The following is a 27,009-nucleotide window of genomic DNA, read 5'->3' as shown; positions in this document are numbered from 1 at the left end:
GTCCTAATTTCCTCTTCTTATATGGACACTAGTCATATTGCATTAGGCCCCACCTTAATAACTGTATTTTAACATTATTAGCTCTTTGAAAACCCTATCTTTGATATAGTCCTATTTTGAGGTATTAGGGGTTAGGACTTCATGAATTTTTGAGGAACACAATCCCATAACATTGTCTATTTTTAATGTTTTCAGTGTTCTGAATTTTTTTCATTTTAAAAAATGTTTTTAGTCATTTTAAAAACTAAATTCAATAAACTAATTTAAACACACTTATTAGAAAATTCTATTATACATATATTTTAAAGGTGGGTAGTCTACTCCTGCTGATCTACAAAGAGAAAAAATGAACATTTGGCTCAAAAAAGTCAGGTATAGCATTTGACTGAAAACCATTTTTCTTTTAAAAACACAGTTTAAAATAAATAAGAAAAAACATCAAGCTCTAAATTTAAACAATTTTTGAAAAAATATTTGATGATACTCCTTTTGGTTGAGCAGATTTGTTAGGGAATAACTGACATACAATAATTGTACATACTAAAAGAGTACAATTTGATGTTCTGACATATGAATATGCCTGTGAAACTATTATGGCAATCAAATCAAGATAATTAATATGTCCATCACCTCTAAAAGTTTCCTCATGATCTTTTTTAATTCCCTGCTTCATCCCCATCATCATCTCTCATCCCTAAACAACCACTCATCTGCTTTGTCACTACAGCTTAGTTTGTATGTTTTAGAGTTTTAGATTAGAATCATATAGAACGTCCTATTTTTTGTCTGACTTCCTTCACTCAACATAATTATTTTGAGATTAATCGATGTTGTTGCATGTATCAATAGTTCACTCCTTTTTATTGATGTGTAGCGTTTCATTATATGAATATATCACAATGTGTTTATCTATTCACTTGTTGATAGACATTTGTATTGTTTCCAGCTTTTGGTTACTACAAAGAAATGTGCTATGAACATTCATGCACAAGTCTTTGTGTGGACATACGGTTTCATCTCTTTTAAGTAACTAGGAATGTATATGGCAGGTTTATTTAACTTTTAAAGAAACTGTCAGTTTCCCAAATGTAAAGCTGTATCATTTTACATTTTCACTAGCAGTCTATGAAACTTCCAGTAGCTGGCTGGGCACAGTGGCTTATGCCTATAATCCCAGCACTTTGGGAGGCCGAGGTGGGCAGAAGATGATTTGAGGCCAGGAGTTCCAGACCAGCCTGGCCAAGATGGCAAAATCCCATCTTTACTAAAATATGAGAAAATAGCCAGCTGGGTATGGTGGCACACTCCTATGATCCCAGCTACTTGAGAGGCTGAGGTGGGAGGATCACTTGAACCTGGGATGCGGAGGTTGCAGTGAGCCAAGATCTCACCACTGTTCTCCAGCCTGGGCAACAGAGGGAAACTCTGTCTTTAAAAAAAAAAAAAAAAAAAAAAAAGCAAATATTTTCTCCCAGTGTAGGTCTTTTCCTTTCATTCTCTTAACAATATGTTTAGAAGAGTGGATGTTTTTGATTCTGATGAAGTCCACTGTATCTTTTTTTCTTTTATGGATCATACATTTGTCTTATTTAAGACATCTCTGCCTAACTCAGGGACACAACTACTGTCTCATTTTTTTTAAGAACTTTAATTTTTGGTATATGGATATCCAATTATTACAGCACCATTCATCGAAAAGAGCATCCTTTCTTTCTTGAAAATCAATTGACCATATAGGTGTGGATTTATTTCTGGACGCTATTATGTTCAATTGATCTAGTTGTTTATTTTGATTACTGTAGCTTTATAATAAATCTTGAGATCAGGTAGTGAGAGTCCTCAAACATTGTTCTTTTTTCAAAGTTGTTTTGGCTACTATAAGTCCACTGAATTTCCATAAGAATTTTACAATCCACTTGTCATTTTCTACAAAAAAATATAGCCTGTTGGAATTGCACTGAATCTAGAGATCAGTTTAGAGAAAATTGACATCTGAACAATACTGAGTCTTTCAATACAGGAACACACTGTAGCTCTCTATCTATTTAGGTGTTCTTTAATTTCTCTCAGCACTGTATTTTAGTTTTGTTACATAGGCCTTCATATCTCTTGTCAGGTTTATTCCTAATTTTTTCATATTGTTAAATTTTGTATTCCATGTTTTACATTTTTTAAACTATTTCTAAATGGTAAAAGAGTTGTTTTTTGCATATTGATCTTGTATCTTTCAACTTGTTAAACATTTATGAGTTCGAGTGGCTTTTTTGGATTCTATCAAATTTTCTATATAGAACATGTCATATTCAAATACATACAGTTTTACTTTTTTCTAATCTGGATGCCTTTTGTCTTGTTTTATTTGCACTAGTTGGAACTTAGAATACAATGTTCAATATAAGTAATGAGAGCAGATACGCTTGATCTATTCCTGATCTTAGGGGAAGAGTCAATGATTTACCAGTAAGTATGATGTGAAGATACCTGTTATTAGGTTGAGGTAGTTCCTTTCTACTCCTATATGAGAGTTTTGTTTTTTTTCTTTTCTTTTTTTTTTGAGACAGGGCCTCATTCTGTTGCCCAGGCTGGAGTGCAGTGGTGCTATCTTGGCTCACTGCAACCTCCTGAGCTCAAGCCATCCTCTTGAATAGCTGGGACTACAGGTGTATGTCACCACACCTGACTAATTTTTGTATTTTTTGTAGAGACGAGGTTTCACCATGTTTTGCAGGCTGGTCACGAACTCCCAAACTCAAGCAGTCCCTCCTGCCTCAGTCTCCCAAAGTGCTGGGATTACAGGTGTGAGCTGCCACACCCAGCCCTTAGTTGAGAGCTTTTTAAGATTGAAATGGATATTAGAAGTTACCAAATGTTTTTTCTGTATCTATTAAAAAGATAATATAGTTTTCCTTTTTTTAGCCATTACTATGGTCAATTATATTGATTGATTTGTGAATGTTAAACCAATCTTGCATTCCTAGGATCCATTTGATCATGATGTGCTATCATTTTTATATATCGTTGGATTTAATTTATTAAAGTTTTCTTAAGAATTTCTGCATCTATGTTTGTAAGACATATTGGTTTGTAGTTTTATTTTCTCTAATGTATTTGTCTGATTTTGAAATCACAGTAATGCTGCCGTCATAGAATGAGTTGGGAAGTATATACCCTTCTCTTCAATGTTCTAATAGTGTTTGTATAGAATTGCTATTATTTTTTCCTTACATTTTTAGTAGAATTCCCTAGTGAAACAACATGGGGCTGGAATTTTCTTTGTGGAGTATTTTAAACTATAAATTAAATCATCTTGGCCAGGTGTGGTGGCTCACGCCTGTAATCCTAACACTTTGCGAGGCTGATGCGAACGGGTCACTTGAGGGTAGGAGTTCAAGACCAGCCCGGCAAACATGGTGAAACTATGTCTCTACTAAAAATACAAAAAAAAAAAAAAAAAAAAAAAAAAAAAAAAATTAGCCAAACGTGGTAGCACACAGCTGTAGTCCAAGCTACTTGGGAGGCTGAAGCAGGAGAATAGCCTGAACCTGGGAGCAGAGGTTATAGTGAGCGAAGATCACACCACTGCACTTCAGCCTGAGTGGCAGAGTGAGACTCTGTCTCCAAAAAGAAAAAATCAATCATCTTAATAGATATAGGGCAATTCAGGCTGTTTTTTTTTTTTCTTGAGTGAGCTTTGGAAGTTTGTGTCTTTTAAGGTATCCATTTCATGTAAGTTGTTGAATACTTCCAACAATTTTGTTCATCATTTTCCTTTATTTTTTTAAATAACTACAGAATCTGAAATCATGTCACCTGATACTGTTTTTGTAAACCTCCTGTTGCTGTATTCATGAGTGCTATATCAATTTTTAAACTTTATTGTTTTGTATACATGAAGTGATTTTATAGCTCTAAATAGGTGTAAGTTCATAATGACTTGCTTTAAAATAGTTATTTCTGCTCTGCCAATACTAACTCCCGTAAGTCATTTAAACTGGGCTTTGTTTCCTTATCTCTAAGATAATTAGTTAGACTGAACAGATTAAAATCTTTTCAGCTCTAAGAGTTTGATTCCATAAATTAAAAAATATGTGTGTGGTTCTGAGTTTATGTAGGTACTTCTTATATATACTTTTTCCTTTTAGTAGCAAGAGAATTTTCCTGAAAGTATTTATGCAATAAAAGTAATTGTATAAAAATAGAACATAATATTCACTAAATTGTGCTGATATTATTTAATAGATTTATTCCCTATTAAGATTTTTTAAAGTTATCTATAAATTCTAATTTTTAAGCACTTTTTTAGGAGTGAAGAGAAGTCTGATATTTGTCTTAGCTTTCTATAGAAATTTGTCATTTTCACTATAATAAGACTTTATAAAAATGAAACACAGCCAAATAATTATATATGCTCTGTTCTCTACAATCTGATCCCAATTTGTCTTTCAAAGAATGTAAGAAACACAATGTGGTCTTTCAATGTTCCCAGGGCACCTGCTGGTATCTGTTGGAACTTTTTAATGCAGACAATGAACCTGGCTTGTTTTTAATATTTCTCTTTATCAAATGCTTTATTCTATTATTTTTTTGTTTTTGTTTTTGTTTTTTGTTTTTTTGAGATGGAGTCTCGCTCTGTCGCCTAGGCTGGAGTGTAGTGGCGGGATCTCAGCTCACTGCAAGCTCTGCCTCCCGGGTTCACGCCATTCTCCAGCCTCCCGAGTAGCTGGGACTACAGACGCCCTCCCCCACGCCCGGCTAATTTTTTTTTTTTTTTTTTTTTTTTTTTTTTTTTTGAGACGGAGTCTTGCTCTGTCGCCCAGGCTGGAGTGCAGTGGCCGGATCTCAGCTCACTGCAAGCTCCGCCTCCTGGGTTCACACCATTCTCCTGCCTCAGCCTCCCGAGTAGCTGGGACTACAGGCGCCCGCCACCTCGCCCGGCTAGTTTTTTTGTATTTTTTAGTAGAGATGGGGTTTCACCGTGTTAGCCAGGATGGTCTCGATCTCCTGACCTCGTGATCCGCCCGTCTCGGCTTCCCAAAGTGCTGGGATTACAGGCTTGAGCCACTGCGCCCGGCCGCCCGGCTAATTTTTGTATTTTTTAGTAGAGACAGGGTTTCACCGTGGTCTCAATCTCCTGACCTCGTGATCCCCCCGCCTCGGCCTCCCAAAGGGCTGGGATTACAGGTGTGAGCCACTGCGCCCAGCCTATTCTATTATCTTTTTAACTGTTTATTGAAATTACTCATTTCATTAATTATTCTTTTATTTATTAAATACGGAATCAGAAGTGACTACTTATAAAGGGATTTATATCCTTGCCTGAGTGAGGGAAATTCAGTCTCTTCCTCTGACTAATCAATCAATCTAACACCTTAAAACCTCAAGATTCGAAAGAGCTGTTTTCTGCAGAAAGCAACAGTTCCATAACAACAACAACAACAAAATACTCTTTTGGACAATTACTACAGTTGTAAGCTAAGTTTTCCAAGGTAGCAATAACCTCACTTCTAAAGATTATTCATAAAAAGCAAGAGAATAGCATATTTTTAATTATGTAGGAACACTGAGTTCCTACATGAATTCATCCATGATATAAAAGTTAAAATCTTAAATGTATATATGTTTTTCTGACATAAGCTAGGATTCTCAATCGGTTAAAAAGATGAAGTGGGCCAGGCGCGGTGGCTCCTGTTTGTAATCCCAGCACTTGAAGAGGTTGAGGCAGGTGGATCACCTGAGGTCAGGAGTTCAAGACCAGTCTGGCCAACATGGTGAAACCCCGTCTCTACTAAAATTAGCTGGGTGTGGTGGCACATGCCTGTAATCTCAGCTACTCAGGAGGCTGAGACACAAAAATCACTTGAGCCCGGGAGGTGGAGGTTGCAGTGAGCTGAGATTGCACTACTGCACTCCAGCCTGAGTGACAGAGTGAGACTTCATCTCAAAAAAAAAAAAAAAAAAGAAAAGAAAAGAGAAACTGAAAGGCATACAACTGAGAAATCATAACACAGGAAGATTCTTAGTAAAAGTTTCCCAGAACTTTTATTTCAATAACTACAATTAACTTCCTAATTAAAGAACAGCAACTCCTCAGCTAGGTAAAAATAAAATCTAGCTATCTACTATTCACAAAAAGTATCTAAATTACAGCACAGAGGATGTGAAAATAAAGGAAGGAGGAAAGCTATACTAGAGATAGGAAAGGTGGGTAGATGTCAACAAAAATGACGCAAAGGTGGCAATATTAAGAGCAGATAACAGAATTTATTGCAATGACTTGTAGAAAGAAAAAAACTTTATATTAATAAAATATCTTGTTCATTTATATTAGTTATTAGCCATCACATGTATCACACAAAATTGCATGAAAATAAGTAACTACAGAAGAAGACAGACAAAAACAATCATAGTGGGAAGTTTTGACTATCCCTAGGAATTTGACAGATGAAGAATACAGACTAATAAAGTTTTAAAAAGTTGTAAGCACAAACATTAACGAGCTTAGGCTATAGCCTAGGAATAGTACGATTCTTTTCAAACCACAGAATATTTACAAAGATCAATCATGTGTAAGATCACAAGAAAATCTCAAAAAATACTATCTTATGATTTCTCAGGGTAGTCATACAGAATGCATGTTTTAGTAACCACAAAGCAACAAAACTAAGAAACTTATACCAAAAGAAGAACCAGTTTTCATCATCACCTTCATCTACATGTTTAGAAGTGCATGAATATTAAAAGTTTTACATTTTCCCTCCTCTGAAGAGAGGTTCATTTGAAGATGGTGTCTTTCAACAAGGCCATGCTTAGATATCGTTATCCTATGAATAATAACCATAGCAATTTTGCTTTTAAAAATGGAAAGCCTTCAATTGCTGGGAGGCTCAAAAATACGAAGAAACAGATAATTTTCTTGACCTTTGTTCAATAATACCCCAATAGAAATGCTTATTTCCAGCTCCCTCTTATAGGAATGTCAATAGCATGCTTGCACTCATATTCTGAAAAAGAAATGGGAACAACGTGCAAGTTCAAGATGATACGGGGGGAAAGTCATTGACAAGAAAGCATTTTTAAAAAACAAATAAACTTCTTGGACACCATTATATTTTACCCGCTTTTTTTCCCCCGCCACTCCCAGTGTTACGCATAAGGACTCTACGAGAGAACTAAGACAACCACCATTCATTCATAAAATAAAAAAACTAATAATTATTTTATTTCAATTCGTTACAAGAGTCAGGAGAAGAACTTGTGACAAAAAGATATTGTGTGATGAAAGATATTGTGTGATGAAAGATACTGTGTATGAAAAGATACTGTGTATGAAAAGATACTGTGTATGAAAGATACTGTGTATGAAAAGATACTGTGTAATCAAATACAAAGAATGAAAACTGATAAATTTCTGATAAATTAAATCAAATAAGAATTTGTTTCCTCCAAATACACAGAAATTTCCAATTGGCAATCATGACAATTGGTAATCTTCAAACTGCCAAAGAAACCAAATTCAATCTCTCTGTATTACTGATAATACTCTGTGAATTAGACTGGAGGCCTTATGCTAACCAGCTCCTATTGCACAGCATTTAAGACACAGCTACCTCATAATTAATTTTATAATACATCTGGTAAGTCTTTTAATTACAATGTGCCAATATGTTATGCAATAATTGCCTCTCAATGACAACACCTTATATTCATTTGATCTCTATTAACATTATGAAATGTGAAAACAAGGAAAAACCCTTAGGTACTTACAGTATGCAAGATGCTTTATATTCTATGAGTCATGGCCTGGGCAATAATCCTGCCATTAGTATAAAAAAAAGAGGTATTCTCTCTTCCTCCTCTGAATATCTGTAGTACTTATTGTCTATGTCACTCATTTGGCACATTGTTTTGAAGTGGTAAATTTGCAGTTGTGTCTTTTATCTGAATAAATTCCTTAAGGGCAAAAGTGACGCCTACTTATTCAGATCTTCCACACAATACCTCACAAGTAGAAAGTATTTCTTAAATATTAATTGACAATTATTAATTGACTAAATAATGCCATCAACATATCTTTCCTTCAATAACACCTTTGGAGCACAGCTACATTCTGAATACTCTGGAGTGTCTATACTTTCCAATTTTCTGAAAATTTTCTGGAAAATAAAGTAAAGCAAACAAAGCAATAATGTTTATTTAAAATAGCCAGATTTTTGGTTGTGATATTAGATCAAATGAATAAATGTTCTTTAAATTAATACTAACTCTAATTAAAGATAATCAGACATAAAGGTTATATAGCACCAATCCATGGGCCCTAACACTGTTTCTTCACAATCCTGTCTCTGAATTAAAAAACAACAACAAAAACAACAAAGCTTTACTACCTGTCCCCAAACACTCTTCCCCTGTCTCTATACTTTCCTGTACTCAATCAGTAATTATCCCTACATCTTTCCAAAAGGTTCCCATGGCTCCTGGTCTTTAGCAACTCTATCCTATAAATGGTTCTCAAACTTTAGCATGCATCAGAATGTCCTTCAGGGCTTGTTAAAACACAAATTGCTGGGCTGTACCCCCAGAGTTCCTTATTCAGTAGGTCTCTAATGTATGTTTTATTGTTGCATTTCTAACAAGTTTTCAAAAGATGCTAATGTTGCTGGTACCACGCTTTCAGAACTATCACTACCCTCAATCCTTACTTATTTCTGTCAGGCTTTTTTGTGCCTGATATATGCATTCAAATCAATTTTAGAGACTGATTCTTTAGATGAAGCTTGGTTTTTTCACCTACTATTCTAAATAAGTTTTGGTCACGTGCTGTGAATGGCAAACACCATCTTCATGTGCAACTTCTGGCATGATATCAAATATTTCTGGACAACCAAAGGATGACTCTAACTTTTCTAACTCCACAGTGCCACACAACCATCTGGACCAAGAGATCCCCTCTACAGGGAAACACCAAAATACTTGTTGACCCTATATTATTCCAATTTAGAGTAACAGGGATGCCTATATTATTCTCTCTACCAGATCTTTTTCCCCTCCCTCTCACCTGGTTAACTTTTCTTTTGGGTCTTAGCACAGGAATGACTTGTGTAGGAGAGCCTTCCTTTTCTGCCCCATGACCAAGTCAAATCCTCCTATTATGACTTCTCAGAGAGTCACTGAATCCCTCCCTTTTAGCCCTTGTCATGGTGGCATTTTTTACATTTGTTTATACAGTACAAATGTGTGTGTGTGTGTGTGTGTGTATATATATAATTTTTATATACCAGGCTGGAGTGCAGTGGTATAATCTGGGCTCACTGCAACCTCTGCCTCCTGGATTCAAGTGATTCTCCTGCTTCAGCCTCCTGAGTAGCTGGTATTACAGGCGCCCATCACTACATCGGCTAAATTTTGTAATTTTAGTAGAGATGGGGTTTCACCATGTTGGCCAGGCTTGTCTCAAACCCCTGACCTCAAGTGACCCCCCAACCTCAGCCTCCCAAAGTGCTGGGACTACAGGTGTGAGCCACCATGCCTGGTCCAAATATTTTATTAATAGCTATTTTCCACATTGAACTGTGAGCTCTAAACTGAGAGGAACTGTTTTGGTTGCAATCACCATTACACTTTTGCTGCCTGGTGCAATGTTGGGCACATAGAAGATATTCTAATGAATATAGATAATAGCTGAGCTTTTTCAGCCCTAAAAGAGATAAGGAAAGTATTCCTTTCATACTCTGCCAAAGGCACAGGAATAATGAAACAAAAATCTAATCTCTGACCCTGTATCTGTTTTTTAGCTACCGAATACTGAAACAACAACAGCAGCAGCAGCAGCAGCAGCTTACCTTTTCTGAATAATTCTTGGAGACTTTCGGCACTTTGATTTAATACAGCCCATATTTCTTCCTCCTGAAGTGGTCCACCGCGAACCTCCAGGGCCTCAGCTAGTGACACGTGCATATTACCTGGGAAACAAAGGTAACAGATGGTTGATGCATCAGCAACTTAACTGTACTTGCAGTAGTGAAAGCTCTACATCAGTGATGACAGACTATAAGCCCCCTGTCTGCCTAATTTCTCAATATGGCTATCAATCTAAATGTTACCTTAAACTCATAGAAGGTAAAGGAATTGAAGGGAAAAATCCTCAAACAACCACTTGCCCAAGCCCAACATGGTCAACTTCAGAGACAGAACTGGAGAATGGGGGTGGTGACTATTTCATGGAAAAAGGCAGAGACCCCAGGGTACTAGGTGGCACAAAAATACAGATCATAAACCAAAGCAGTCAGACTGAACTGAATGAAGGCCTTTCAGATTTCTGTTCCAGGTTTCATCCTATCCATCCCAGATATAAAAGTAGAGAGAAACAGAGAGGAGAACCTATAGCCATGGTAGGGGAAGTTGGGAATAAGATGGAACACATTTCTTCCATTCTTTAGTTGATTTCTATTATCTCCTATATATACTGTAACTGTATATCTTGCACTAAATGCAATTAAGTACTTCCAGACCCAGTTTTGTTGGCAACTCAACATTTTCCCTGGGAAAGTCACTTTTCCGTTAAACCTCTGTTTCCCTATTGTAACACAGGAATGATAGTAACAATAAAAATGTCATTTTGGGTGGCTATGACAAGGGAAGTGGTTATGCTTGTGAACATGCTTTGATATATGATTCTACAGACTGTGAATTAATAAAAGATCAGAAAAGTGTCTGTCCTGAAATTTTTGTCAGGTCAATTTTTCCAATGGCGTTCAATTAAGTAGATGATATACTGATAAAACAAGATTTTCTATGGAGCTTAATAAACCTATTTTTACGTTAAAAGAGGAAAATGTAACTAGTTAAAATCCTTCTATATAAATTTTCCTAAATTGACACAACTTGAAAATTGTTCTTTAGAGTGATTCGTAAGATTTCTACCCAGACAAAACCAATTTACGCATAATGTATATAGTATATTTCTATTGTAAGGGAGAAGCAGATTTGGAAAAGAAGCCAAATAAGGAGTTTAAAAGTTAACCTATAAAAACATCTGTTTTAGATAAAAGTTGACTTTGTTTACTCAACTAACAAGACAAGCTACTATTTTCTTTTAATTTAGATTTATGATACTTAATCCTGACTGAAAAAAGCAATTCCAACTATAAATGAGGCCAGTCTTGTCCTTTCACTTTCCTTTTTAAATGTTTACTAAAACATTTTATGCTTAAAGTCTGCCTCCAGGGTGAAAACATTTTATGCTTAAAGTCTGCCTCCAGGGTGTCTACTTATATACACAATGTGATAGTTAAAAGGAAAATATAAGATACTACTTTAAAAAAGCCAAAAGCGCTTTTACTTAGGTTGTACAAGAAGTGCGATTATTTATTTAGATCCCCTGCCCACTCCAAAGTCTCTAGGTTCTCATTGACTTTATGATATAATAGCATATTTATTCAAGAGAAAAAAGTAGAAGCTTCATTCCTTTCTAAAGATATGTGAGTTATCTTCTACATGAAAAATATTAATAAACTGGAAGTTTCAACAGAGGGATCAGATACTATTAGCAACCAGATACCAACATGACTTGTAAGAAAGACTACCTTGTAGCACATTTCCAAAGTAATATGTCTGAGAACTGGTTAGATAGCTCTAAAGCCTATACGCAGGGTATAAAGAGCAGAGCAAAGATTGCACAAGAATTTCTTTGAAGAGAGTTGTGTGCTGATTTTCATGTCTCCTCCAAAGTGGGAGGGATGTGGAAAGGTGCCTTCCTTTCACCTCAAGCCAGTGAAAGAAGCTTCAATGGGACCCCTGGGAGTCCTTGATACATGTTCCCTGGAGTTAGTGGAGGGCACAGCAGACAGTGCCTAATACACACTTTAGGAATCTAAAGGTGTTGTCTATCACTCTGAGGCAGCAACAAGAGGTAGACAGGCGAGGGCACACAAGAGTGAGGAGGCGTACTGTATCAGGAGCCAGCTATACTTCCACTGCTCAGGATAAGAGAGCGGCAAGGAAGCACGGCCACACAGAGGGCCAGTCTGGACCCATACGAAATCCTACCCAGAGGATTAAAATGTCCTAGAATTTAGATAGTGGCAGTGGTTGCACAAAAATTCTAAAAATCACTAAAGATACACTTTATAAGGGTGAAGGCTGAGCATAGTGGCTTACGCCTGTAATCCCAGCAATTTGGGAGGCTAAGGCAGGAGGACTGCTTCAGGCCAGAAGTTCAAAACCAGCCTGGACAACACAGGGAGACCCACATCTCTACAAAATATAAAATTAGCCGGGCATGGTGGTGCCTGTTGTAGTCCTAGCTATTAGAAGGCTGAAAAGGGAGGCTCACTTGAACCCAGGAGTCTGAGGTTACAGTTAGCTATGATCATGCTTCTGTACTCCAGCCTGGTTGACAGAGTGAGACTGTTTCTAAAAAACTACAAATAATTTTTTTAAAGGGTAAGTTTTATTGTATGTGAAGTATATCTTGAAAAGCTGTTTAAAAAATTCTACCCAGAGTTCCACCCAGAACTCTGGTTGGAAGTACCCAGACCACCACCAAGAAAAAGGAAGAAGGGAGGAGGAGCAGAGAAAGGAGGGGAAAAGAAGAGAAGGGAAAGAAGAGGAGAAAGAGAAAGAAGAAGGATTCAAATTAGAATTATTTCTACTGTGGAATGGCCTGAAAGAAAACTAGGCTGAGGGCTAGAAGGGTTAGGGGTTACTGGCTAGCTGGAGGGAAAAATTTCTGTAGTGTCACATGTAGTATAGTTCCAGTGAAGGACTGTGAAGAACCCACAAAAGTACACACAAGAAAAAAGGGCCAGCCTTAAACACATATGAAGTTCAAAAACAGTAAAGCAATTTCACAACAGGAGTCTGGTAAAAATAACAACAAAAACTGTTTGCCTCGCTTTCTCTCTTCTTTAGATCCTGATGGGGTGAGATATAGCAACTTGCCAGTGAGTGAGGAGAAAAGTAACAAAAAGAGAAGCTAATCACACTGTCTTCCATCTATAGATAATATTAGCTAGGGAAGGGAAAAGTTTTAGCTCTGAATGGACATTGAAATGTTGGTTAATATACTGACTAGGTACTTTTCTTTTTTTTTTTTTGAGACAGAGTCTCGCTCTGCGGCCCAGGCTGGAGTGCAGTGGCCAGATCTCAGCTCACTGCAAGCTCCGCCTCCCGGGTTCACGCCATTCTCCTGCCTCAGCCTCCCGAGTAGCTGGGACTACAGGAGCCCGCCACCTCGCCCGGCTAGTTTTTTGTATTTTTTAGTAGAGACGGGGTTTCACCGGGTTAGCCAGGATGGTCTCGATCTCCTGACCTTGTGATCCGCCCGTCTCGGCCTCCCGAAGTGCTGGGATTACAGGCTTGAGCCACCGCGCCCAGCCAGACTAGGTACTTTTAATTATGGAGTTTAAGTGACTGTAGTCATTAGTATTACCAAAGGGCAAGGAGGGAATTATGGACCTGGGTTTTTATATAGAGGCAGAACTTCCTCTGGTGAAATAAGGGAGGAAGGAACGAAGGAAGGAAAAAAGGAGAACAAAATAACTTGCTTATGATGATATCTTATGTATCCCATTGTAAAACCAATATGTTGGCTTTATATATACATACACACACATATATATATGTGTATATATAGAGAGCACAAGAGACAGACTAGATTTTAAATCCTAAGATACTGTTTTTAGTTACTTTTTAAAAATAAATTGGATTTTAAGATATAATTATTCCCTATAAATAAAAAAATGAAAAGGTTAAAAGTAACTTCTCACACAATAAAATTTTTTCAGCAATTAATTTTTCTAGCTACAAAGATTACTAATTATATGTCTGTTGTTTGATTGAATAGGGTATAAATTATAACAATACCCTGTTAATTTTTATTTAAACTTTTTTTTTGTATATTCAATATAGGATCTTTATGAACATTTCTGGTTAGAACTTCTTAGAACTCCAAAACATAGACAGGAACATTTGTTTTTCAAAGTTATCATCAAGCTATCAGAATAGATTTAATATTTTTAATTTACAGCTTTGCTAAACAAGAACTTAAAGACTTTTTTTTTTAAACTGCCTCACTCTGATCACCCAATGTCAGAATTTAATGTAGTATTACAGCAGCTTTCTAGAAAACAAACAACAAAGCTATCAGCTTATAAATTGCCTACTAGCACCATCTTTCTCTCTTACATATGTTTATTTACCATTATTATAGCACTTCAGATCATTAGCTCCAAAGATAACAAGGGAATGAAGGAAATGCAGAAGTTGAAGAGGAATGCAAAAAAGAAAAAAGAAACTGGAGGAAAAAAGCTTGAAGTCAACCAACAGATGAGGACAGAATTAGTTATGAAAATTTTTTAAAGCCTGTTGCTTCAATTGTTTCCTTTAGACACAGTACTAGATAACTTGGGAGTACAGATATATGACAGGCGTTATCACATTAACCTATGACAAAAGCTAAATTTTACGATAAACATAGCCATATTATTTACTTTTATTCTCTTGAAAGTTATATGCTACATGATAACTAGAAAGTTTTTGGAAAAAATTTCAAATAAGAAAAATTATTTCTATCATATAACCAGAATCATTATTATGTTTTTGGTTAACACAGGTATTACTGACATGACCTTAAAACTGCTCACAGAGACAAAGCCACAAAGAGATTCTAACAGATGTCATTTTAATCCTGAAGGATTGTGGCACTCACAGGAAGCACATACGAGTGATTGAGAACAGAATGAATAGTAAACAGATTAACTAAATCCAATCAAGTGATAAAATAACCTGTCTGGAGACAGATTAATTAGGAATATTTAACTTGAATCTAAAGAAATAGGGCTATAGAAACATGCTGTTTCAAGAACAAAGCAGCTATAAAATAGAGCTCTGTGTATGCCACTAGTTTTGAGCAAGGATTCACTCAGCATCCTGGCTAAGGACATCTTTGGTCATTAAGAAACCACAGTGAGTTGAGAAGGCAACCCCAAAATTGTAAGCATCTTTTCATTCAGGAAGATTCAGAATTAAGTAGAGAAAAGTTTGAGACACAAGCCCATATATTAGTATTTTTTAAATTTAAAGAATCTGTACATACATAGTATCTTAGCTAAGAGAAATAGGTGAGTTAGAACAACAGTTTAGCATGGTGATTCCAATTTAAATACTGTAATGAGAAAATGGTTGAGGCTTGTATTTTAAAACATACAAAATGCCACTGGAACATACAAGAGCCCCTTAAAGGCTTGCCATACATAAGTCTTACTATATAAGTTTTCATTCATTAGAAGACTTATTTGGGTACTTGGGAAGGTTTTTTTGTCAGTCAGATACATGACATACTTTTAAATTGGCTTTTAATTGTAGTAATGCAGTTGAAAGTGTTTATGGGATGTTAATTGAGTAGATTTGAAAATGGGATTATATACTCAAAGGGTCCCTTGAAACTTTCTGCATGTGTACATAGAAAATATAATTAAATTGATGTTAAAAGCTTAAGAACTATGGCCAGGTGCAGTGGCTTACGCCTGTAATCCCAGCACTTTGGGAGGCCAAGGTGGGAGGATCACTTGAGTCCAGGAGTTCAAGGCCGCCTGGGCAATACAGCAATACCTCATCTCTAAATATAATACTTTTTAAAAAAATTAGCTGAACATGGTGGTGCATACCTGTAGTCCCAGCTACTTGAGAGGTTGAGTTGGGAGGATTGCTTGAGCCTGGGAGGTGGAGACTGCAATGAGCTATAATCACACCACTGCACACCAGCCTGGACAACAGAGCAAAACCCCATTAAAAACAAAACAAAACAACTTAAGACCTAGGTTTTAGAATTTTTAATGTAATAAGAATGTTCATTTAAAAATAATTTTCACTAAGCTTTTCTGTGCACAATAAGGTCTTGAAGGCCATTTAAAAGTTAGGAGAAAATCATTGTGACTTCAGTTAGCCAATGTTTTTGTAGATATGAAAACAAATGCATGACCCAGAATAGAAAAACAAAATTGATAAACTGGAATTCATCAAAATTAAACATCTTTGCTATCTGAAAATAAAGAACTGTTAAAAAATGAATCACAAACTAAGGAAAAATACTGCAAATCACATAACTAATAAAGGGCTTATATCCAGGATATATAATAAAAAAAAATCCAGTATTTTTAGATTTGAATGGACATCAGAGAAGATATATGGCTAGCAAATGAGCACATGAAACAATTCTCAACATCATTAGTCATTAAGAAAATAAAAATAAAACAATGAGATATGGCTGCATAGCTATGAGGATATCTAAAATTAAAAAGATTAACCACAATGTGTTGACAAAGCATACTAAGTGTTGACAAAGATGTGGAGAAACTGGAATTTTCATACATTGCTATTGGGAATGTAAAATGGTATGCTTTGAAAACTGTTAATATAGTTTCTTAAAAAGTTAAATACACACTTAACATATGACCTAGCCATTCCATGCCAAGCTGCTTACCCAATAGAAATTAAAGCATATGTCCACACAAAGGCCTGTACACAAATGTTCATAGCAGTTTTAATTGTAACAGCTAAAAACTGGAAACAAGCAAACATCTATCAACAGGTGAATGGATTAAAAAAAAATCTTAGTATATCCTCACAATGGAATACTAATCAGCAATAAAAATTATTACTGATACATGTGACATGGATAAATCTAAAATAATTATGCTAAATGAAGAAAGCAAGACAGAAACAAGTGTACATGTTGTATGATTACATTTATACAAAATTATGGAAAATGCAAACTAATTTACAGTTCCAGAAAGCAGATCAGTGGTTGCCTAAAGATGGTATTGCCCTATGGAGAGGCATGTGGGAAAGATTAAAAAGTGGCATGAGGAAATGTGAAAACGTTTGGAGGTGATAAATATGTCCATTATTTTGATTCTGATGATGATCTCATAGGTGCATACATATGGCAAAACTTAACCAATTATACACTTTAAATATGTACAGTTAAATATGTCAAACATGCCTCAATAAAGCTGTTAAAAAGAGAAGAAAAAACAAAACAAAACAAAAACTAAACCCAACCAAAGGTGAAATAGCAATCCTTTTCTTTGTTCCATGAAGCTGCCTGGATTTTTTTTTATTGTTAGAAGAAACTAAGCACAACTTCAAGTAACACTTGCTTTTTAAGAAATAATAATAAATGGTAAATTTGTTGTCTAAAAGTTAACTTTCCCATTATTTTTATTGTGGTAAAAAATATGTAATGTTAAATTTACTATTTTAACCCATTTTTAAGTGTATAGTTCAGTAGTGTTAAATATATTCACATCATAATTGAACAGACCTCTGGAACTTTACCTTGTAAAACTGAAACTCTATACCCATTAAACACCAACTTATGGTGTTTAATGCCCTTGGTAACCAACTTTGTAGTTTGTACTTTCTGTTTCTATGATTTTGACTATTTTAGATATTTCATATGAGTGGAATCATTTAGTATTTGTCCTTTTGTGACTAGCTTATTTTGCTGCACATAATGTCCTTAAGGTTCATCCATGTTGTAGCATGTGACAGGATTTCCTTCTTTTTTAAGGCTGCAAAATATTTTACCGTATATGTATATACCACATTTTCTGTATCCATTCACCTGTTTAGAACATTTGTGTTGTTTCCAGTTCTTGGCTATTACACATAATGCTGTGATGAACATGGGTATGCAAATATCTCTTTGAGATCCTGCTTTGAATTCTTTTGGATATACAGTTGACCCTTGAATAATGCAGGCATTAGGGGAACCGACCCTCTGCACAGCTGAAAATCAACATATAACTTTGGACTCACCCAAAACTTAAGGTTCAACTGTATACCCAAAAGTGGAGTTGCTAAATCATATGGTAATTCTATTTTTAATTTATTCCAGAATACTGTTTTTCATAGTAGCTGTACCATTTTACATCCCCACCAACAATGCAAAGGGTTCAAATTATCTTTGCAGTCTCACTAATAAAAGCACTATTAGAGGTGTAAAAGATTAAGAGTTCATCTCCCTAATAAAAAATACATGAATATTTATTTCCATTAGGAGTAGTTATAGATCAGGTAGTAGAAAAAAAAATTATTGCCTATATGTTAGAAAAAACTAAGAAAGAATTGGAATTTTAAGGAGAAAAGGGGATAAAGCTCAGTGAAGTTTTAATTGGATGTTGCCACAAGGTAGAAACAGCATGTATCTAAATATTTTTGTTGCAGTTGGAGCAATGTTTAGTATTTGTCAACTTTTCCATTATGCTTTCTGTGTGAAAGAAGATAAACTAAAATAAACACAAGTCTAAATTGCCTTTCTGGGCCTCTGGTTCATGTCAACTACTTATCTAAATAGAAATCATGTATGCCTATTCCCTGCTTTCAAAGGACAGCTTCAAAGAATAAGAAGAAAAACTCTAGAATTCTTCAGTCCCTCTCTGCATCATTTAAACTTAGGAGAGAAGTAAAACTAGGGGGAAAATCTCTAATTTCACATTTGCTCTTTCTCTTCACCAACTGGAAGGCACCAACAGAAAACAATGCAATGGTAGAATTTTGATGTTGACTATTGTCTTTCTATATCACCTTTCCTTGCTACCCACAGACTTATGTTAAGATCATTGCTTTAGGATACTGCTGATCTTCCTAAATTACATAGACTTAAAATGTCTAGTGGACAGCAACCAAAGGAAACAAATATGGATAAAACACAAAAGATCAAGTAAAAATTCATATTCGTCCTTTACATTGTAAAAAACAGTGTGCTAAGCAGCATTCTCAGATTGCCCTCAATATTCCTTTCATATTGTAAACTCCCCATGTAGTGAGGCATATGGCAAAGACCTAAGGGTGGCCTCTAGGAGCCAAAAGTGTATCCCAGCCAACGACCAGGAAGAAAAGGTCCTACAATCACAAGGACTGAATTCTACCAACAAGCCTTTAGACTTCAGGACCATGAGTCTTGGACTAAAAGTTGAATAGGTGTGGTGTGGTACCAGACATTAAACACACACATATACACATACAAAAACAAACAAACAACAACAACAAAAACTAAAAACATCTAGCAGGTAAGAGGATAAATCAATGATTACAATTTATATTGTGTTAAATGTCATAATGGTTCAAACTGCCATGAGATTCCAAAAAGGGCATTTAATTAGACTAGAAAGAAAGATTTTAGAAATGATTCTGAGGTTGGGATGAGGGAGGAGGGTATAAGCAGGAAGAAGGTAGATAAAGAAGATAGGAGGGCTTTCCAGGTAGAGGAAATAACCCGTATTAAGAGAGAGACAAGAAACAGTAGGAGGTATTCAAATTCTGTAGATTATCTAGAGAAGGGGAAGAGAAGACAAGAGATGAAGCTAAGTGGTAAATACCAGTCAGATCATGAAAGTTTCAAGGTACAGGAGGAGGTGGGTAAGCAACAGGTAAAGTCACAAAGATTAGAGAGTGATTATCTTTCCAATGACACTTCATCTGATCTGCTGAAGTCAAAGGGAAAGAAGCATGTGTAGAGATGGAAATAAGTTAGGTGGAGGACTTCTTGTCTAATGGCCTCATTCATTGGCTAGGTGAGGTAGTCCTCATGACCTACTTCAAATGCTTTATATACCTGCCCATTTGCTTATATATATCCTCAAAGAATGGCTTTCAGTGTGTATTCAGGAATCTGTAGCTCCCCAGGTAAGTCCCATACACAATAATGTTAAAGAACCATTGCATCTTTGGATAAAGCTTTTTTGTTGCTTTTTAGAGTCAGGTTCTCATTATGTTAACCAGATTGGAGTACGGTGGCTATTCACAGGCATGATCATGGCACACTGCATCCTCAAACTCTTGGCCTTAAGCAATCCCGCCTCCACCTCCCAAGTGGCTGCAACTATAGGCACACCACTGCACTCAGCTTTTGGATAAAGCTTTAACCCTCAATTCCAATAACTCCTGTGATGTTAATTCTAAGAGGAGCAGTCAATGCCAGACTTTCCTAATTACTCAGAGGTCAGCTGGTTGAATACTTCCTTACCATGCTCATCCTTGATTTTAGCAACTGAACTAACTGTTCAACAAAGGGCTATTTTAAGTCTACAAAACTAGAAAACTAAACAAAGCAAAGGGACTATTAGAGCTGCAGAGCTCAGGTACCACAGAATCATATATCATCTTATAATGAGAGCACTGGTCCCTGGGTATTCTCTTTTTGGCTGTCCCTTGAGCCAGAGATCAGATCCTCAGCTTTTTCTTGGTTGCATTTAGCAACCAACAAATAAGTATAGAGAAGTCAAAGATTTGCTTGGAGGATACTGCAGCAAGAGAGCTGAGAGTTGTAGCAGGAGTTATTGTGAGGAAGATTACGGGGTCTATGCAGTATAAAAAAGAAAATAAAGCTACAAGAGAGTCAAATAAATTGGAAGAGAATGGGATGATCCACCAATTAGATTATTAATTCCTTCATTTATTTAAATATTTATTACAATTATTATGTGCTATGTGTTGATAGGTGCTAGGTTTTTATTTAATCAATTAACAAATATTTATTATTTACTATGAGCCAGGCACTGTTTTAAACACTGAGGATTTAAGAGTGAATAAACCAGACAAAACTAACTGGTCCTATGGAGAAGACAGACAATAAATAAATAAGTACAACAACTAGAATATCATATGCTAATACATGTGAGGGAGGAAACTAAGAAGGAGGCCTAGGGAATAGCAGGAAAGTCAGAAAGTAGACATTTAAAATAAAACGATCAAGGAAGGCCTCAATGAGAGTCTGTCATTTGAGCAAAGATCTAAAGGAGGTGAGAGAGTCAGATGTGCATATACACAGGAAAGAACATTCTGGGCAGCAAGTAAAGAATTTGGATCATAATTCCAAAAGACACAATCCTGAAAGTCATAATCCCAAATGTTGAAATTTCAAAAGATCAAAATCCCTAAATTCTAAAATTCTGAAAATCACAATCATAGGATAGTTACATCATGTTAGGTGAAACTATTACCTTGTTATTGTCTTTATTTGGAAATGAATTATGGTTTGAGGAGATGCATATGAGTGCCAAGTTGACAAGGAGTAGACTTGTGGATTTAATTTTAGGTGTCAGCTTGACTGGATTAAGAAATACCTAGAAACCTGGTAAAGCATTATTTCGGGTGTGTCTGTGAGGGGGTTTCCAGAGATTAGTATATGAGTCTGAGGGGAGTTGGTAGAGAAAATCTTCCCTCAATATTGGCAGGCACCATCCAATTAGTCAGGGGTCTGGATAGGACACAGACAGAAGGTGAACTGGTCTCTCTCTGAGAGCTGGAACAAACTTTTCTTCCACTGCCTTGGACATCAGAACTGCATACCTGCCCGTCTTCAGACTCCATGACTTATACCAGCAGACCCCTGGGAGGTTTTCAGCCTCTGACTGAGTTACAGCATCAGCTTCCCTGGTTCTTATAAAAACATTTGGGACATTGAGCTCCCAAACTGGTAGTGGTGGGAAAGGTGGGAAGTGATCAGATTCTGGAAATTATCTTGAAGGAAGGGCCAAAAGTTTTTGTTGATATTGATGCTCTTTGCCCTAAGAAATTGGCAGGAGGGAGTTACCATTAACTAAGACAGGAAGGCTGTGAAAGGAGTTGGTTTGGAGGGAAAGTTTCAGAGTTTGATTTTGTATGTTATGTTTGCAATGCTGATTAGACATTCAAGTGAAGATGCTAAGTAGATAACTGAATATATGCAGTAGGCATAAACATTTAGAATAGTCAACATACAGATTGTATTTTAACGCCCTGAAATTTCATGAGACTCTAAAGTAGTACACACAGATAGAAGAGACATCCAAGGACAGAGAGATGAAGACTAACAAGAAAAGGAGACTAAGTGGCTTTGCCCAAAAACCACCTCTTCTAGAGAACCCTGATTATCTCAGAATAGGTTTGGCTTTTAAATTACATTTGTTGAAATGAGGATCCAAACAAGGTCCATACACTGTGTATCTCTTTTCATGTAAAACAGTAAACCCTTCGTTATTGGTTATGAAGTTCAATTTTTTTTTCTTTCATTTTAAGACCTAGAGTCCCATCATTAGAAACAAATGAAGTAAATTCATAGCACATAGGTAAGGTTTTACTAACCTTCGTTAACCTACATTAAAAAGGGCTTTATGTACTTAGTTATTACCAAAGATTCTCCATAAGCTTGTATTCTTGTAATTATCTCTCTCAAAACTACAGTATGTTTTTTAAGAATTAGCCTTTATTAACAGAAACATCTAAGTTACAGTAAATATTAAAAAGTCAAATTTATAATCTATGTTCATGCTGATTCACAGAGCACAAAATAAGGGCAATGGTCTTATTCTCCATATGCTATTAGTCTGAAGATAAATGTAACATAATTTTACTAATTTGTGTGGTAATTACTCAGTGTGCGATTCAGAAGGAAGAAAATACATGCGGTTGCAATGATAACTCAAATGACCTTTTGGAGACACAAAGCAGTTAAGTTGTTTAGGAAAGAATAATGTTTATTTAAGGTTCTGTCTGTTATGGATTCTATTATAAACAATGAACTATAGATCTTATTGAGGTCATTTAAAATGTATTAAGGACAGAACACGACACATTTGATACTGCTTATTGGGTTATTGCTACTGACTTTTATTAGGAAGGAGAATGAGGAGGAGAGAAGAAGGAAAAGGAAGAGACAAAGAAGAATATGACTGACAAAAAAGGAAAAGAATAAAAAAAAAGAAAAATATCTAGCCTTACTTTATCTCTTATGCATACTCTTATTTACACATGGGTTTCCAACTACTTATGAGAAATTCTGGACCAGCTGTGTTATTTTTAAAAAAGTAATGCAGTGCTTATACTCTATATTCTGCAACACCCCCAGCAAAGGTCTGGGGCAACACCCAGTAATCTAACACATCAACATTTCTGCAGTAAACCTATGAATATTTACACTAAGTGGGATAAATAAAAACTGTAAATAGCTTCATGGCAGTTCAGTCAGGTTTTGCCACCAAAAAAGCTCAAGGACAGTTTTGCATTCAAATGAGTTGTAAAAAACACTTTTGCTTTTTCAGACATTTTTGGATTTTGAATTGCAGATAAGAAATTGCGGATACATATTTCACTAAGGAGGCTGGTTAACTTTATAAGAAAGTCTGCTATCTTTGAGAGCATTTTGCCATAATTCTAGGGACTTGAGAGTGGAACTGAACTTAATTAAAATTTATATGGTAAAGTCTAAATACATGAGGGCTGCATTTTTAAATGGAGATAAAAACTTTTTAAATATGCAATTGCTTATTGTGAATACAAGAGATTTTTATTCACTAATTGTTAAAGTGATCACACCCACAACAAAGGATTTTTGTATACATTTACAGCCTGCAGTGTGATCCCCATATGTGTACCCCAGCCCAGGCTTTGTGTACCTTCTAAGCATACAGAATTCATTAAACAAGTGAGAAACTGGAAGCACAAGATCCAAATGGAGGTAATAGGTGTCCTACATGACAGAGAATTAAGTCATAAATCTGTGTTTTAGGGCGAAACAGGTGGTGCTGCAAGAGAAAAATAGCAGAGTGAGTCTTCTTGCGAAGCCTAAACAAAAATATAAAAATCTTTAGCTATGCCTATTAGTTGTAAACACTTGGCTAATTAGAGGGAAATAGAGCAGGAGTAATCGTTATTTGACATTTATTTCTAAAATCACTTCTATAATTCCCAGAGGTAAAGCTAGCTAGCCCAAAATTAGACCCACTAGAAAGAGAGAGTAATGCACTGATTTAGGGAGGAGCACTTGGTAGAAATATCATTTCTTTTGTTAAACTGGAAAACATAAACTATACATAAATAAGTACATTTTGTGATATAATTTGAAAATTAAATTTAATTGCAGTGTAGTATTTATGTTTCATTATATCAGTAATGTTGGCTATTTAGACATGATGTTCTAGTACAGTTCTAGGTCATGAAACTTGGAGAAAGAGGTCCTAGAATGTTTTTGCTCTATTCCCCTTTACAAATAACCCATATGTGTACTGCATTAATGAACCATCTTGCTAAGTCACCTATTTTCTCTTAAGAATAAAATTTCTGTGGGTGCAGTGGCTTACACCTATAATCCCAGCACTTTGGGGAGGCCAGGGTAGACAGACTGCTTGAGCTCAGGAGTCCAGCCTGGACAACATGATGAAACCCCATCTCTAAAAAAAAATACAAAAATTAGCTGGCCATGGTGGTGTGTGCCTGTGGTCCCAGCTACTTGGGCGGCTGTGGTGGGAGGATTGCTTGAGCTGGGGAAGTCAAGGCTGCAGTGAACCGGGCCTGCACCACTGCACTCTAGCCCAGGCAACAGAGCAAGACCTTGTCTCAAAAATAATAATAATTAATAATAATAAAATTTATTTAAGATTTATTTCCTCCCCTTATAAACTTACCATACCCAAATGCCCTTACTTAATATTTTTTTAATGTCTGTTTTACATTTGAATATATTTAAAAAGGAAATCTTAGATCAATATTATGTTCTTAAATGGAAAACCAGTAAAATGTTCCATAAATAGAAGGTAAGTACAAAAGTCACTACCAATATGATACATGAGAACACAGTAATGTTATTGAATACAAGCCACAAGAGTGTGGCCTGCCTGTGCAGCAATACTCCAAGCTTGGGACATGTCTCCATTTGTTAAAAAGGGAGATTAGCAAGTCAAACAAACAAACTAGCACCAGACTGGGACTTTCTCCATGACCTCATCATGGAGACAAGTATTGGGGGGGAAAAAAAAGAAAGAAAAGAAAAGACAGTAACTTGTTTATTGCAGGATTTGATTTTCTGAAATTTAGCTGCAGAAATGACCTCTCTTACCATAATACTACTCTTAGAAAAGCTCTACCTTGAGCCAGATGTAATAATCAGAGATGTTAGAGAAAACATTCAGAAATATAGAAACGTGGTATGGTGACAGGAGTTGAAATCCGGACTCTTCCCTCCTTCCACCGCCTTTTCCACTTCTCCTAAGAAATGAAAGGCCTCAATATTTGGAAAGATTCAGGATAAAATCTCATGTCACTGCTCAGATATAAAAATTAGATGTTTTAAAAACTGGAATGTATAAAATATTTCAAAATGGAAACTGGTAATGTCAAAATCACTTTTAGAATGGAGCAATTTGAATAGAATTTTTGACAATTTCCAAACATTAAGTGGAAATTGTTGTAATTACTGGAATATACATAGATTTATAATGTTTCATCTGTGATTTGAGAAGTTATCTGGGCTTACTCTTCTATTTATTTTCTCTAGAATCAAACTCATTTCTACTCCTGATTCATATACCTAACCTTCTGAACACCATAGCTTAGCCTGGCCTAATGTCCTCAGAACACTTATATTAGCTTATGTAGGGCAAAATTATCAAACACAAAGCTTATTTTATAATAAAGTGTTAAATATCTCAGGTAATTTGTTGAATACAGTACACTGTAGGGTACTGTGTCAGTTGTTCACCCTTGTGATCGCGTGGCTGACTGGGAGCTGTAGCTCTTTGCCACTGATTGGCATTGTGAGAGAGTGTCCTACTGCATATCACTATCCCAAGAAAAGATCAAAATTCAAAATTCCAAGTACTGTTTCAACTCAATGCCTACTGTTTTTGCACCATCATAAAGTAAAAAAATCATTAAGTTGAACCCTTGTAAGTTGAGGACTGTCTGTAGACATATAATTTGTAATCTGGTCAGTGCAACAGAAGAACTGAATTTTTAATTATTTAATTTTAATTAATGTAAATTTAAATGGCCACATGGGACTTGTGGCTACCACACTAAATAGTAAAGCCCTAGAAAATTATGACAATAGGATTATAACAGGTTGCTTTGCTTCCCCTCTTGTCCCTCAGTAGTCTATTCTCACCAGTGACTCTTAAATGTAGGTCTAATCACATAATTCCAATGCTTCATGGCTTCCCATCACACTTAGAATAAAAATTTAAATTCATACTCAAGCTCACAGCTCCCTACAAGATTTTTTCCTCAAACTATCTCATCTCAACTATTCACTCTCTCCCCTTCAGTCCTGACACTCAACTCCAGTCTTGGTGACTCTTAATTAAGCCCTTGCATTTGTCTAGAACACTCCTGTATTAGGCTGTTCTTGCACTGCTATAAAGAAATACCTGAGGCTAGCTAATCCATAATGAAAAGAGGTTTAATTGACTCATGGTTCTGTAGGCTTTATAGAAAGCATGGTGTTGGGAGGCTTCTAGGGAGATCTCAGGAAGTTGAGAAGGAGAAGGGGGAGTAGGCACGTCACATGGTGAAAGCAGGAGCAAGGGACAGAAAAAGTGGGTGGGGAGGTGTCATATACTTTTAAACAACCTGATCTCGTATGCACCCAGAGCAAGAGCTTATTTATCACCAAGGGGATGATCCAAGCCATTCATGAGAAATCTGCCCACCCACCCACCATGGCCCCACGATCTAAATACCTCCCAACCAGGCCCCACCTCTAACATTGGGGATTACATGTCAGGATGAGATTTGGGCAGGGACAAATATCTAAACTATATTAACTTCTGTCTGAAATATCCACATGTCTGAGCTGCCTCACTTCATTCAGTTCATTGATCAATTCTTACCTCATCTCTCTGAGGTAACATCTCTATGAGGCCTTCCTTGACCACTTCAATCTAAAATACCAGCATCACCCACTCCCTCACTCTCTCATACCATTAACCAATTACGTAACACTTCATGACATTTACAACACTTGATATTATAGAATTAATCTTTATTGAATGTATTTGACATCAAAATGTAAAACTAATGAGGACAGAGATTTTGTCTCTTTTGTTAACTGGTGTATCCCCAAATGTCTAGGACAACTGCCAGTACACAACAGATTCTCAATAAGTACACAACAGATTCTCAATAAATATTTACTGAATGACAATAAACTCAAATCTCATTTGCCCTCTCAGTCTTACAGTCACATAACAA

At 36.0% G+C, this 27,009-nt stretch overlaps 1 protein-coding gene across 17 annotated transcripts in view; it reads right to left on the bottom strand.

The window, feature by feature from the left end:
- PTPN13 (protein tyrosine phosphatase non-receptor type 13) overlaps nt 1–27,009 on the bottom strand; it is a 229,972-nt gene that overhangs the window by 180,279 nt on the left and 22,684 nt on the right. For 13 of the 17 annotated variants that reach the window (XR_012434937.1, XM_015450621.3, XM_005555352.4 and 10 more), the window contains exon 2: nt 9,840–9,959. Coding sequence is in view for 16 of the 17 variants with exons in the window: in XM_015450621.3 (XP_015306107.3) it covers nt 9,840–9,954 (115 nt within the window). In the remaining variant the exon portion in view is untranslated. Of the gene's footprint in view, nt 1–9,839; nt 9,960–15,665; nt 15,764–27,009 lie in introns of all 17 variants that reach the window. The other 4 variants (XM_045393346.2, XM_065545225.1, XM_065545226.1 and 1 more) reach the window with 1 other exon arrangement.

Source organism: Macaca fascicularis, chromosome 5 (genome assembly GCF_037993035.2).
Source record: "Macaca fascicularis isolate 582-1 chromosome 5, T2T-MFA8v1.1".
Lineage (NCBI taxonomy): Eukaryota > Metazoa > Chordata > Mammalia > Primates > Cercopithecidae > Macaca > Macaca fascicularis.
The sequence above is the reverse complement of the archived record's forward strand: the minus strand, read 5'-3'. Positions and strand labels throughout refer to the sequence as shown.